This window comes from Rhizopus delemar, genomic scaffold, assembly GCF_000149305.1.
Source record: "Rhizopus delemar RA 99-880 supercont3.1 genomic scaffold, whole genome shotgun sequence".
Classification (NCBI taxonomy): Eukaryota; Fungi; Mucoromycota; class Mucoromycetes; order Mucorales; family Rhizopodaceae; genus Rhizopus; species Rhizopus delemar.
The window spans coordinates 1,142,933-1,157,188 of record NW_027137827.1 but is presented as its reverse complement, the minus strand read 5'-3'; the positions used below and the strand labels follow the sequence as shown (position 1 = coordinate 1,157,188).

General features: G+C 34.9%; 5 protein-coding genes across 5 annotated transcripts; 4 read left to right on the top strand and 1 right to left on the bottom strand.

Moving 5' to 3' along the window:
* Nucleotides 1-1,398: 1,398 nt before the first annotated feature.
* RO3G_00457 (uncharacterized protein) lies at nucleotides 1,399-2,771 on the bottom strand (the record flags this gene model as incomplete). The annotated part of the gene is made up of 6 exons (XM_067655048.1): nucleotides 1,399-1,451; nucleotides 1,559-1,634; nucleotides 1,690-1,794; nucleotides 1,852-1,986; nucleotides 2,042-2,206; nucleotides 2,265-2,771. 6 exons carry the CDS (start codon nucleotides 2,769-2,771, stop codon nucleotides 1,399-1,401), a joined length of 1,041 nt encoding a protein of 346 aa, XP_067511149.1.
* A 1,349-nt stretch (nucleotides 2,772-4,120) lies between these two features.
* Nucleotides 4,121-4,785, top strand: RO3G_00456 (60S ribosomal protein L12; the record flags this gene model as incomplete). Its single annotated transcript, XM_067655047.1, has 4 exons — nucleotides 4,121-4,176; nucleotides 4,234-4,262; nucleotides 4,319-4,722; nucleotides 4,777-4,785. 4 exons carry the CDS (start codon nucleotides 4,121-4,123, stop codon nucleotides 4,783-4,785), a joined length of 498 nt encoding a protein of 165 aa, XP_067511148.1.
* Nucleotides 4,786-5,319: 534 nt separating this feature from the next.
* Nucleotides 5,320-6,564, top strand: RO3G_00455 (uncharacterized protein; the record flags this gene model as incomplete). Its single annotated transcript, XM_067655046.1, has 3 exons — nucleotides 5,320-5,381; nucleotides 5,543-5,678; nucleotides 6,241-6,564. 3 exons carry the CDS (start codon nucleotides 5,320-5,322, stop codon nucleotides 6,562-6,564), a joined length of 522 nt encoding a protein of 173 aa, XP_067511147.1.
* A 1,563-nt stretch (nucleotides 6,565-8,127) lies between these two features.
* RO3G_00454 (uncharacterized protein) lies at nucleotides 8,128-9,963 on the top strand (the record flags this gene model as incomplete). The annotated part of the gene is made up of 3 exons (XM_067655045.1): nucleotides 8,128-8,158; nucleotides 8,221-9,298; nucleotides 9,351-9,963. 3 exons carry the CDS (start codon nucleotides 8,128-8,130, stop codon nucleotides 9,961-9,963), a joined length of 1,722 nt encoding a protein of 573 aa, XP_067511146.1.
* Nucleotides 9,964-11,270: 1,307 nt separating this feature from the next.
* Nucleotides 11,271-12,083, top strand: RO3G_00453 (uncharacterized protein; the record flags this gene model as incomplete). The annotated part of the gene is made up of 5 exons (XM_067655044.1): nucleotides 11,271-11,412; nucleotides 11,475-11,582; nucleotides 11,632-11,728; nucleotides 11,842-11,985; nucleotides 12,044-12,083. The coding sequence occupies 5 exons, from the start codon at nucleotides 11,271-11,273 to the stop codon at nucleotides 12,081-12,083; spliced, it is 531 nt and encodes a 176-aa protein (XP_067511145.1).
* Between the last annotated feature and the right edge of the window lie 2,173 nt (nucleotides 12,084-14,256).

Sequence of the window (14,256 nt, the reverse complement as noted above, 5' to 3'; positions counted from 1 at the left end):
TTTATACTCTTTATCTTATCTAGCATCAGTTCCTCATTGGTGCATTTGTATTGAATCCCTAACACTTGCTAATATTTATATTCTCAATTTAGGTTACATGTATTTCCATCAGCAGTTCGATAATTATTAAAGTGGGCACATCATTCCTTATGTTGTACTGTGATTCAGTGTTTTGGTCTGTAGCATGGAAGTATTCTTTTAAGCTTTACCTTTGCCCTAACGATCAACCGTTCCTTAGCAACGGCTAATTTATAGCAGATCTGAGGTATCAGAGAAGACATATATTTAAAATCATTCAAAATTTCCTTCTTAGCCTGGTACATCTGCTGTATTAAAAAAAGATTCATCGACATTCCGAGTTAACTACCAGTTACTGATGGAGATGAATTAATGTCCTACAATAAAAATATAAAAGCAAGAAGAATCTAATTTAAAATAGCATAAAGTATCATTTATTAGTAGTTTTTTATTGCAGTTTATTAAAGGAATGAGTGCTTTACTTTTAGAAATATAGGCAGAAGTCGTTAAAAAATACAAGGAAGAAAACATTTTGGTCTTTATTGAGCAACTGTAGGTCTCAATTTACTATAAATCCTGATATAATTAATACTTTAAGCTGATTCATCAATAACCCATCTAACTTAATCTTTTAAATCTCTAAAGCCATGCTGATTATGAGCTTGGTGAAGGAATGTTCAAAGGAACTGCTAATGAGGTATTATCCGCAAGGTAAAAATAATGTCATTTACCGACGTTATATACAAACAAAACAACTACAAATGAATCATAAGCGACTGTCGCTTACAATAAAATGTTATCAAATTTACTATAGTTTATAATTGGGACTAGTAATATGTTCAAAAAAGCAAATCAACATATATAAATGATATGAAATTGTATTAGCCAGTATAAGATAATCTGTGACATCGCTACCTATCAATGGCTATGATTTTCAATGCTGTAATCTACGGAATTTCCTATAGAAACCAAATAATTTATTATTTCTTATATATCATCAGCATGCTGGTAATCATACGTTAACGGTTAACTAAAAGTATTAATAAAAGTCAACCCTTTGAATTACAAACATCCCGAGCAACTAAGCAATTAACAACAATATGAATCAGCAAAGCAAATTTTTAAAAGGTAGTGCCCATCGTCTTGTCCAATGTTGCTCCATATTTTCTAGTTTGGCAGCTTATTTTCTTAGGAAACAAAGCACAACAATTGATATTTATGATTTAGCCCGTAAAAAAAAAAGATTAATTTGGATATAAATTATTACTTGTCGATCTTCATGCATTAAATTTTAAAGAATTTCAATACTCAATTCTCAAGAGTTTCAACGTATGAAAAAAAAAAAGCAATTTTTATTCTTTAAATAACTAATTTCATTACTCACGCTTGTTTCTTGGAGGTAGGTGCTGAATTGTGTTCTAACTTCAGAAATGCTTTGTTAAAAATAAATTCGATAACTGTAATAGACTTACTTTTCTTTTTATTCCTCTCTTTATTTGTTCATTTTGTTTATTTCCTTTGGATTGTTCAGTTTGCTTACTTTTTTGTAATTTTGACTTTTCATCAGAGCTTTCTTTATGCTGTTGAGCACGTTCACTGGTAGCGAAACGAAAAGGCTACAAGAGTAAAGTTAGCATTTTTTTTCTTTGGATGATCAAATAGTTTCTGTACCTTGACTTTAATGTTTTTAGGTTCTTTTTTCTGCTTATTTTCACTTCCTTGTCTGCTGTTATTCAGCTTGCTTGAACTGTTTGATCTACTAAGAGTAGCTATTGTCTAAAACAGTAGTACATTATTAAACATTTGAATCACTTGACATAGTATAGTCTTTACCTTTCTAGCATAACTCGGGATGGATGAATCTTGAGTTTGCCGAGAACTGCTTGAGCGATTGGTAGGAAGAGATTTTGATTCACTACTGCTACTGTTGACCTTAGCAGAAGAACGTGCTGCTGTAAGACGAAGTGGCTGCACAAAAATATTCAGTAAGATAAATACAATGCTATGGCTATTGATATATTACAGATGATTTGTTTGATGCATTTCCTAAATCCTTTTCAAATAATTTGATTTGTGCAGCCATTGGGATGTAAGCATTTTTTGTTGTCATTTCATTTTTTATCTCTTTAATAACATTGGTAGCTGCTGTAGACTTGTGCTTAGATACCTTGGGTGCTCCAACTTGTTTCTGTGTAACACGAACATGTTAAAATGACAAGGCATACTGATTATTGTTTCATATTTACTGTAATTCCACCGCCAGAACGTGGCTTTAATATATCTTTGTGTTTTTGACCGTCTTTTTTTGAATTAAGTCTGCTTTCGAAAGCACGAGTGCCTTGCATGTAATGTGGTACTCTGTCAGGACGTGATTTCTTTTGAGTATTTCTCTTTTCTGTTGTCTGTTGTCTTTCTAGAATCTTTTCTGGGGGCTTTTCTTCATTAATAATTTGTTCTTTAATCTCTACTTGTTTCGTCTCGGCCTCCTCAGTTAAACTATTTTCTCTCCATTCTCCACGATCTTCATTTTTTATTTCAAAGGCACTATATTTATCAGAATTAGCATTGTTTCTTCTTAAAGGACTTGGGTAAGTTGTGGTAGTTCTTTCTGGCGTTCTAACTGGATCTCGAAGTGGTGAATCGGTTACTAATCGCTTAATTCTGTCGCTGTATCTACTATTACTACGTGAAGGGCTACCACTTCCAAAAGCAGCTTTTGCGTCATGTTCAGTGGAATGAAGTGGAGAAGACATTACTATATAAATGATTATTTTGAATTTCTTAAGTATCTATTGTATTTTTTTTTAAGAAAAAAAGGACAAAAAAAAAAGCCATATTGGGTGCAATTTGGTCCGCCGCGACCAATTCAATAAACAAACAAAAAAATCACCAAGGCCAAGGAGTCAATATGTATGGTAAAAATAGGAGTAGTGTCCACAACGGACACCAGAAGGTTTGTGATTCATCCAATTAGCTGTTAACTATGTTTACAAGTGCTCCACGTATTCAAATCACATTGTAATTAATCGTTTTTACAGAAAATGGACATTTTGAACACTTCTGGTAAGTTGCAATGTACTCAATACCTAATAGACGAAATGCACTTGTAACTAAACGACTCTGAATGAGCTATAGGGGGATTTTCACAAAAACAAAAATATATAGCTGTTGATTTATTTGAAGACACTCAATATATTAAAATCCTGAGACGAACATGCAAAACAAGACTTCAGCTTCTTTATAAGTAATATAATCAAAATGTCTCCAAAAGTAGAATCTATGCTTTTTGTTAGCCACTTCATATCAAAAGTTGCTTTATTTATTCTATTTATTCATAGATGCTTAATAAAATAGAATAAGCTTGATTATATCACCTAATGCTTTTTCGATGTAACAAATAAGCTAAAAGGGCACTGAAAAGTGAAGGTGCTTGATTTATTACGCTTAAAATGAGCAAAGTAGATCCGCAAACAATTGAGTATTCTTCAAGCAATTCTTACTATAAAGCGCACAAAGGGAACAGAAATAATAGCTAAAAAGGATGACGAATGATTTTGTAAGTTTGCAGTTGACTACAACTTTAGCAACATAGTTAAAAAAAAAAAAAAGGGTAGATGGCCTGGGAACAGTTCAATTTAGTAAACAGATGATGCTTACTGTGTAGAATAAAGTCAACAAGAAGCTATAAAACTAGGAAATAAAATCACAGCAGACATGCTTCAAGCAGTGTCTGCATTTGTCTACTGCTATCCTTCTCTCGCCCTTTTTGAAAAGTTTATTTAATTGTACCTAATAAACTACATTTTTATTTAATATAACGTATAAAAAACTATCGATAATTATACGATTATTAGTATTATTATCATAAAACCATATACTTGTATTTTCCATTAAAAAAAGTAAGGCTATGCACGCTATAAAAATTGGGTTCACAGCCAAAGTTTTCTCCATGCAAATCGAGCGGTGATTAAATATAAGCCGTGTCAAATGTATTCTCGGCTGTCAATTTGATAACTCTTCTCTTTACAACAACGTAAGAAAACCAAACCATCCATCCATTCATGAATCCATCCATTAATATAACACCCTAATTTAGCTAAGAATGCCTCCCAAATTCGATCCTAGTGAGGTTAAGATTATCTACCTCCGTGCTACTGGGTAAATAGTCAACTTCCTGTTCAGTCTTGTTTCCTTGTACTTATTTTATATTTATAGTGGTGAAGTTGGTGCTTCCAGCGCTCTCGGTAAATTCAGCATTAAAACAACTAATTGATTCAACAACTCACTTTATAATATATAGCCCCCAAGATCGGTCCTCTTGGTTTGTCCCCCAAGAAGGTTGGTGAAGATATCGCCAAGGGTACCAAGGACTGGAAGGGTCTCCGTGTCACTGTCCAATTGACCATTCAAAACCGTCAAGCTCAAGTTTCCGTTGTTCCCTCCGCCTCCTCTTTGGTCATTAAGGCTCTTAAAGAACCTCTCCGTGACCGTAAGAAGGAAAAGAACATCAAGCACTCTGGTAACATCTCTCTTGATGATGTTATTGAAATTGCCCGTACCATGCGTTTCAAGTCTTTGGCTCGTGAACTCAAGGGTACTGTCAAGGAAATCCTCGGTACTGCTTTCTCTGTTGGTTGTACTGTTGAAGGTCAAAACCCCAAGGACCTTTGTGATGCCATCGATGCTGGTGAAGTTGAAATTCCCGTAAGTATTGAGCCGTATTTTAAAATGAGAAGTGTTTATTAAGCGTATTTGTAGGAAAAATAAATACAATTGTAATTTATTGAAGGAAGTAAATTTCAGTCCATTTTTTGATTAAAAACTTGTATACATAAAACATTCCCTGCTGTTTTTTGCATTATGTAACTAGTGTACGGTGGGTTTCTCACAAATGTGGAAAAAGCATTTTTGAATAATTCAATTTTTAACAAGTAAGGCTTAGGAAGGCTTTGGGAAATTCATGCCGGGATTTTGGTTATAAGGATAATGATGGAAATACGATTTAGTAGCATTTCCTGAGAGATGTTGGAAGTTATAGTTCATTAGCTTTCAAGGCAGCTATATCCATGTTAATGGATGTCATAGAAGCTCTTGATTCATATATAGTTCATTGTATATATGAATTGTTTATATTTAACTTGATATACTTTGGATACGCTTGTATAACCACATGCCAATTTTTTTATGTATTAAAGCAAAAGAATTAATTCTATTCAAGTGGGCTTACTTTTTATCATATCGTAACCGCTACGAATATAAGTTTACAGCATAAATACCTTCTCAGCACTAGTAATCCTTTTTATGTACTTGAAACTAGAGCAAAGACCACAACGATTTTGGGTACAACTTCACTGTTTGGGATTGTAAGTATTCAGCTGCGCCGACCCACGATACCATCTAAGAAGAGAAGACTAGGTAGTAATGACTTAGTTGTTAACAGTGCAGAGGGGTATAGTAACAGGTCATTATATTAACTTCGTCAAAAGTACCTTGGACATCGTAGATAACCATGAGGAATTTAAAGGACATGGAAAATGCTCCGATCCATACTTCAAAAGACATCGAACATTATATCACCAGTCGTGGCTATGGTTGTATATATCCCCCTCCATACTCTCCTGAACTCAACCCAATTGAGTAATTTTGGTCTGTTGTTGAAAGTAAAATCAAGGGAGAAAAAACTTTTGGAAAAGAGACGATTTCCAGTAGAATCAAAGAAGCATGCAACAGTGTCCTCTTTAGCGACCTTCAAGGATTTTGCCATTATTCCACCACAAAATTTAATGATTGTTTAGAAAAGAAACATTTGTGAATAATAAGAAGAACTCTGAAATATTAAAATGAAATATGTTACGATAAAATGTCAAATTCATATTAAAGAGATCCTACTTTAAAATGTAAAAAGTTGAGACAAGAATCAATGAAAGAACAAAGCTTTTCTTTAAGATTTTTTTTTTTTTTGATAATTGATTATACAATTTAAATTGGTCTGATAAGTCGAAGCGAGACATATATTGAAAATAGTATACTATTCACTTAAGACGGATTATCGATTAGGAATTGGAAAGAACCAACAATATCGAGAAAAAACTTCAGCAAAACGAACTCACTAAACACAGCAGATTTATCAGTATAATTTAATTTCCCAAAGTGTGCCAATAATTTTTGAAAAAGTGTATCCCGTTTATGAGACTTCTTTCCGATTTCAATCACTTTCTATAGATTTTTGCCTTATTTAGAAAGATATCCACAACACCAGATCTAAACATACCTATTGTAAAGCAGTTACAAGCAGAACTTGCTGCAGCCAAGGCCGAAATCAATCGACTACAGCAACATAACGCCTCCCTTCTTGAGCTGTTAGCTCAGTCTCCATCCACCACTGTACCTAAGCGCGTCTCTACTGATACCGTTCTCCGTCCACCTGTTTCCCCTTCGTCACTGCAACTTAAACCACCTACCAAACGTCCCCCACCTCCAGAGCCTGAATCTGCTCCCCTCCAAAAAGCTTCTAAATCTAAATACGCTCCATCACTTCCCAGCTAAACGGCTGCTGCTCGTACTTTCAGTCCCCCTTCCACCAATCAAGGGTTTAAATACCTTTATTTCCCTATACAACGCCGCCTTCCCATTCGCCAAATACGTTCCTTACTTCGACGATTGCATATTAACAGCAATCGAATCCTAGACACTCACTATCACGATCGCCATCTTGTTACCCTCCTCATCCATAACGACTATGAAGCTGAAGTCCGCTCTCAATTAGAAAAATTTGAAATTCCCTTACATGATGATTACGATCCTCTGGATCCAAATAATCTTCGAAACCCTTACTATGACGACTTCAATCAAGATAAAAAGGAGTGTACCGCAAGGAGGGTCTTCACTCAACGCGTAATTCGTGCTATCCGTCGCCCCAAAGGCCCTGTTCAGCGCGCTGTTGCTCGCTTTTTCATTGACAAAGGCATTGTAGCTACCGTTGTACTCAATGAGCTCTTTCCAGTCAAACAGACTTGGGTTCTACTTTTGTTTTATGATATGACTTCCTTTCTTGTGGTCCATTTCCAAACAGTGATTTATTCACAAGTTACTTCTTACTTCTCCTCTGTCCTTTTCTTTTTTTGCCCTTGCTCCCATAAGGGATTTTTTGGCTTCTTTCACGTCTTATTTGATCTGGCTTGGGCAATTATGGTGTCCTGAGATACCGCATGCTCATTTAAGCCATTAAATGAAAGTATTATTTAAACGTATTTCTACTTTTTTTAGTTACCAATTTCCTCACCTTTTGACCTTCCTCGGGCGGGGAAGATATAATATTATAATCGTGCGCCGAATAGAGTTTGTTTTTGTATAAGTTTAAACTTTAACAATTAAAATTCCGTTACAAGTGATGACTCAAATAAAAGCTTGGAATCTTGCTGAAAAAAATTCATAGCCCCCGACAATGACCAGAGAGCGCCATTGAGAACACAATGCCAGTGAAACTTCCAGAATGATGAAAAGGCAAACCCTAAAGGGCGAATATGATCTGAACACCCAATAGAAGTTTTAATAAATTATAAATAAAAATCTGTGTTTAAACGTATTTCTATTTTTCAGCGGAAGACTCAAAAATACTTTTTTTGTTCATTCAGTAAGAACACAATAGCTTTTGAGTGAAGCTCTATTTTACTTTAAAGGGTCTTTTTTTCGAAAAGTAAGTGAGAATAATGTAAATTAAAACGAAAACTCGATCTTCGCATTATTTTTTCAACCAATGAAAAATTTCAGCTTTTGACCATCATTTATAAAGTACACAGCCACAGTCTACAACTGCACAGTTAAAGTAAAGAAGCGAAATGTGGCTGGTTAAATAGGCTTAGTAAAGTAATTAATTTTTAATTTGAAACGCCCCCTATTACCTCATTTTTGGACCTAAGAGTTTCTTGTCAAAATAAAAAAAAAATTTCAACCAACTACAACAGCCAGACGCTTCGGAGTAAACTACAAGTTGCTAAAAAAAGGTAGCATTTTCTGCCAGACTTAATTGTTCAGCTACAATCACAGATTATAAAAAGTGTGCTTTTAACCACTTTCACACATCTGTTCTTCACCTTTTATAATACAAAAATGTCATTTTTAAAATACATATTAGCAACATGTAATATTCCAAGCTAATTTTTAATTCAGAAAGATCTAATCAACTTCTATTAATTATTATAGGGTTGCTGTTTGCGGCTGTTACTAATGCACGACCAAATCAAGGCTCTATGATAAGCTATAACGTCATTACTCTTTTAAATCAAACTACCTTCAAGTCTATGGCTGTCATAGTGGACAATGTTAGCTATCCTTTAGAAGCCAACAAGACATTTCCTATCCTTTTCTCTGGAAAGGCTCCTTCTGCTCAATCAGGTTATCGCTATGCAAAGATGTATGTCAGTGATAACAGTACACTTGCAGAATCATTTGAGCGTCAGCCTGTCAAACAAAGCACACCTCATGAGTTCTTCAACCGTACCTGGAATACTCATGATAATGCCCAATTACCCCAGGTCTATTCTCCTTTGAGTTCCATTCATCGCATCAAATCTGATTTGCACAGAGACAACGAGATCCCCACAATTTACATCACCGGAAATCAAACAGAATTAGACCAGATGAAGAGTAACATCACTGCAGATATATCTATCAAGACTACTGTTTCCTACCTCTCGCTTCATGATGCTTTCCAATTTGAAAAAGCAGAAATCTCTTTGTCTGGCAATAGTGCCAGAATGATGCCCAAGTTATCATACAATCTCAAGCTGCACAAGAAGGATAAATTATATGGCTATAGACATCTTAAACTTCGCTCTTTAAGTTTTGACCCCACCTATATTCGTGAACAGTTGGGTTACGATATCCTCAAATCAGCCGGTCTTATCTCATCTGAGTTTTCCTTTGTCCGTGTTTTTATGAACAACCAAGAGCTCGGTTTGTTCGGTATCATTGACAGCTTCAAGGATCCTTGGCTTTCTAATGTGTTTGCAAATGGAGACTCGTCCTATAAACATGGATATCTTTATCAATCTAAGGCTTATGGTGCTAATAACCACTCTGCTGATCTTTCTTATTACAATAATGTTACTGCTTATGCTGATGGCGAATTCAAGGTCAAGGAAGAAGCTACTAATGGAGAGAAAGACAATTACAAGCCTTTGATGGACTTTACAAAATTTGTTTCTGAAGCACCTATCAATGGCTCCAACGCTGTCAAAGAATGGAACAAGAAACTCGATACTGAAACCTTCCTTCGATCGTAAGCCGTGAACATTAATTTTGTATAAACAAATACTTACAACCTTTTCTAGAATGGCAATTGAAATATTGGGAGGTTACTCTGATGGTTATATTGCGAATACAAATAACTTTTATCTTTACCAGTATCCTGACAGTGGTCAATATCTTTATATCGCTGCTGATCTCGATCTCTGTCTTGGCGCTACTATCCAAAATATTACAAATATGTGGAGTGGTAACTACAGCACATTCCCTGGATGGAATACACGACCATTGGTAAACCAAATAATGCGCGTGCCTGAGTTCAATCAGAAATTTAAACAATCGCTTCAAGAGCTGAATACCAAGCTATTTAACCTTGATGTGGTGAACCCTCGTATTAATGATCTTGCTAATATGCTTAGAGAAGATATTGCATGGGATAGCGAATTAAACGACAAACTTATGAAATCTTTCTTGAGCAGTATGGGGCTATCTAATGGAACAGATGATTTAAATGCGCCTGGACTTTCAAAAATTTTAGAAGCCAATCCTGTAGCATTGGATTTGGCTAAACGAATGTTTAATGGTGTTTCATTTGATGTTGCTTTGAATGGCCCAACAGGATACATTTCTTTGTCAGGTCTTAAGGAATGGTTCAGCGTCGTTCATCAAAACACAACAAATTTCTTTCTTCAACAGTAGAACACGCCTTTTTTCTTGTAAAACTATGCTTACATTATGTAAATAAATATTTTCGACTTTTTAAAAAACTGCTTTATTATGTCATTATTGACTCATTGATAATATGACTAATACTGAAATTGCTCTTTTTTTTTATTAAATACGAAAACTATCAGAAATCATATCTCGCGATTAGTATAAATTTCGCCCGTTCATGAAGTAAATATAAAGAAAAATCAGACCGAGTAGGAGTAGCAGGAGCAGTGTATGAAGCAGTAGATGATCCAGACATATTTTCATTATGAGAAAAAGAGTTGAGCGGTATAAAAAGTATTTGATGAAGATATTGAAGGCCTTACAAGTTAGTTCGCCGACCTTCAAATCAAAAAATCCACCCTTCATGATTTTGTTAACATTACCTCAAACGAGCTCATTTTCACGCAGCCGAAAGAAAGGGTCCTGAAAAAATTGAAGAACGATACAGCTGTGTAAAAGATCGGCTGGCGACTGATATGGGCTACATGAGTAACTGTGTATTCATAGACGGATCTACGTTCCATACCAACATGAAGCGCTCTATGGCTTGATCCAAAAAAGGAGAAAGATCTATGGTTGTTGTCCCCAAAACAAGAGCGAAAGCGACGACTATATTTGGGGCCATAAATCCATATGATGTAAAAGAAATAAGCCTAGTAGTTCTTTGGTGGCACCTAAAGAAGAAACAAAACGTGGCACAGTTACTGGACATTATTTTAACTTTGTTGCTAGCTGTATGTCTGTCATGGATAGCCATACTGAATTTAAAGACAATTACCTTGTAATGGATAATGCTCTAATGCATAGCCATACGGATATACAGAAGTATATCGAGAGCCGTGGATATCGTTGTGTATATCTCCCTCCTTGCTCACCTGAGTTGAACTTCGTTGAGCAGTTTTGGTCAGTGGCTAAGAATAAACTCAAGTGGGAAAGATGTTGTAAGAAGAAAAAATGGACATAAGAATCCGAGATGCTTGCAACAAATTTCTAATTGGTGATTTTTGAGGTTTTTTCACTATTTCTTGTCAAAATTTGAAGACTGTTTGAATCGAAAGCCAATTGAGTATTTTGTTCACTTCACTCATTATTAGTAACCGAAATTAAGTTTTTTTCGGAAACAGTGTACGAATATTTCTTTTTATGGTTTTATTTTAATTTGTAAGCATCCAATCCAAAATTCTGGAATATTTCTCTCCGAGATTCACCATTGGCCCCAATCTTTCATGGATTTTATCATAGAATAAATTGATTGATATCATCAATTGTTGTTGTTTTTTTTTATTTAGATAATGTCTGAACTTGGGGAGCACCAATCATTAATTTCACAAGACAAAAAGAAGCGTTCAAAGATAAACAGGTGCAGCTACGTTATCACGACTGCTGTCATTCTCTCTGTCGGATCACTGCTTCTAACTATATTAGTGTATAAAGGTAAGAAGCCCCCTTGTTCTGAATATATCTGCAGTAAGCTCATTATTCTCATTCCCTATTAGGTAGTACATCTTTAGACTCTCCTGTTGATTTTCGTGGTCGAACCGCAGTAGGTTCAAAAGGTGCAGTTGCAGTAGAAACTAAAGAATGCTCAGATATTGGTGTTCAAAGTAAAATTGATAACGAGATATTGTTACGAAACTTATAATATCTTTATAGTATTGAAGGAAGGTGGTAACTCGGTGGATGCGGCTATTGCATCAACATTATGCATTGGCGTTATGAACAATTTTGCAACAGGTAACACAAAATGCTTGTATTCTTTTATGGCTTATCTGACTGGGGGGATTTTTTTTTATTAGGCATTGGAGGGTAAAACAAATTAAAATCATCTAATTTTGATAGGAAGCCTTATCATTTGTTTAATAGAGGTGGATTCATGCTTATCCGATCACCTAATGGTACTTTTGAATTCATTGACTTCAGAGAAACTGCCCCAGCAGCAGCTACAAAGGATATGTTTGTACAAGATCCTGTTTTGGCACAAATAGGCGGATTATCTGTTGGTATACCGTAAGTTTTTGAGAATTCTGTATCACTTTCTTTGTGATTGTAAATAACATGACTTTAGTGGTGAGATAAGGGGATTAGAGTTGGCCCACAAGAGGTAAACAATCATTGACCTGAAACAAAAATGATTAGATTGTGACTTTATCCGAATAGACACGGCAAACTCTCCTGGTTTTCTTTATTTGAACCATCTATTCGTATAGCCCGAGATGGGTTCGATGCAACAGAATTGTTAGTATCTCGAGTTGAGGTAAAATTAAACAAATGTTATCTTTTTTTTTTTTTTTTTTTTTTTTTTTGTATCTGAAATTGGAGTAGAAAGGAAAAGATTGGATGTCAGACATGAAAGAGTGGACAGATGTATATTTCAAAAATGGAAAGCCAGTCAAAAAAGGAGATATCATCAAAAGGCCTAAACTGGCAGAATCTTTAGAAAAAATAGCAAAACATGGCGCTGATATATTTTATGAGGGAGAAATAGCAGAAAGTTTAGTACAAAAAATACAAGCAAATGGAGGTATCGCATCATTGGAGGATTTTAAAAACTATAGAGCAGTGATAAGACCTACGATTAGTACATTTTATAATGGTAGAAAAATCACAACATGTTCTGAACCAACAAGTGGACGTATGCTGCTAAGCATGCTTAATTTAGTTGAAAGATACCAGTTCGGCATCGAAGGAGAGACCGGATTAAATGTTCACCGACTTGTAGAGGCTTTTAAATTTGGATCTGCATTTAGAACCGAATTGGGAGATCCTGACTTTTTATACAACAATAAAAGAAAAGACGAGATGGCAACTAAAGATTTTGCTGCTTCTATCCGTAGAAAGATCACTGTGAGTCTATGAATGTTATTTATATGCCATACTAATAGAAAAAAACATCAAAATAGGACAATACAACACATGATGTTCCTTATTATGGTGCAAAGTTTGATAATTCTGAATCACACGGTACAATGCATTTGTCAGTTGTAGATGAAAATGATGGGGCTGTAGCTTTGACTTCAACCGTTAATCTTTTGTTTGGCTCACATCTTCTTGACGAACAAACAGGTATTATTCTAAATGATCAAATGGATGATTTTTCTATCCCTGGGTATGTGAGTAATTAGAGTAACACCTAAATTTGATTGTTAATAAGTCTCTTTATAGTATACCTAATAAATTTGGATTATATCCAAGCGAATATAACTATATTGAGCCATTCAAAAGACCGCTGTCATCGACTACACCAACAATTATTGAAAGGGACACAAATTTTGAGATAGCTATTGGAGGTTCTGGGGGATCTATGATTCCTACTTCTACGATGAATGTAGGTATCAATGGTTTATGTTCATTTCTTAATATGAGAAAAATAATACTCCTTTTAGGCTATTATTAACATATTAGAATACGGAAAAGATTTATACAGCGCCATTGCCTCCCCTCGTTTACATCATCAATTAATACCAAACCTACTCTTTGCTGAGCACCGCTACAACAAAGATATCGAGAAGAAATTGATAGGGCGCAATCATACAATTTTCAATGTACCCCAAGAATATTGCGTATCAGCTGTGCAAGCTGTCAGACGAAACGTAGATGGTACTGTGGAGGCAGCAAGTGATCCACGCAAGATGGGCTTAAGTGCTGCTTATTAGAAAAAGATTGTGTTGCATATATTTGTACTTTTCTAAAATAAACTATTGTATCTTTTTCATTCAAAGTATATATACTAGGTATTTCGCCCTATTTTGACATAGTTTATATCTTGCTCACATATTACGAATATCAATTTAAGTAAAATTTTATAAAAAATCAACTCACACAATTTATTTTTAATCGGTATTCATTATAGATGAGAGGTTCAAATAACGATATCCAGATGTCTTTATATATTTGTCTATTTCTGATTTTACTTCAGCAAACGTATGGTGTGTCTGTTCATATATCTGCTTCATGTTTTCTATTAACCAAATTTAGTTTGTTTTGAATGAGTGCTAACATGATCTAATCTTACCACTCTCGCTATCATTTAGATTTTTCATAGCCAATTCAAGATCAAATAGATATGAAAAGTATGACAATTGAGTATATAGCATCTTGTCGGAAAACTATTATTAAACTGAAAATCAACAACTATTTTCGTTTTTTCCGAATATGATATTACCTTGCGAGTCAATTTGCCAGGGCACTCTTTAGCTAAGCATCTATCTTGACCCAACAACACATCTTTCGTCTCAAACCCGCAATCTGGTCTGCTGCATTGAATAGAGCTGTGGTAGT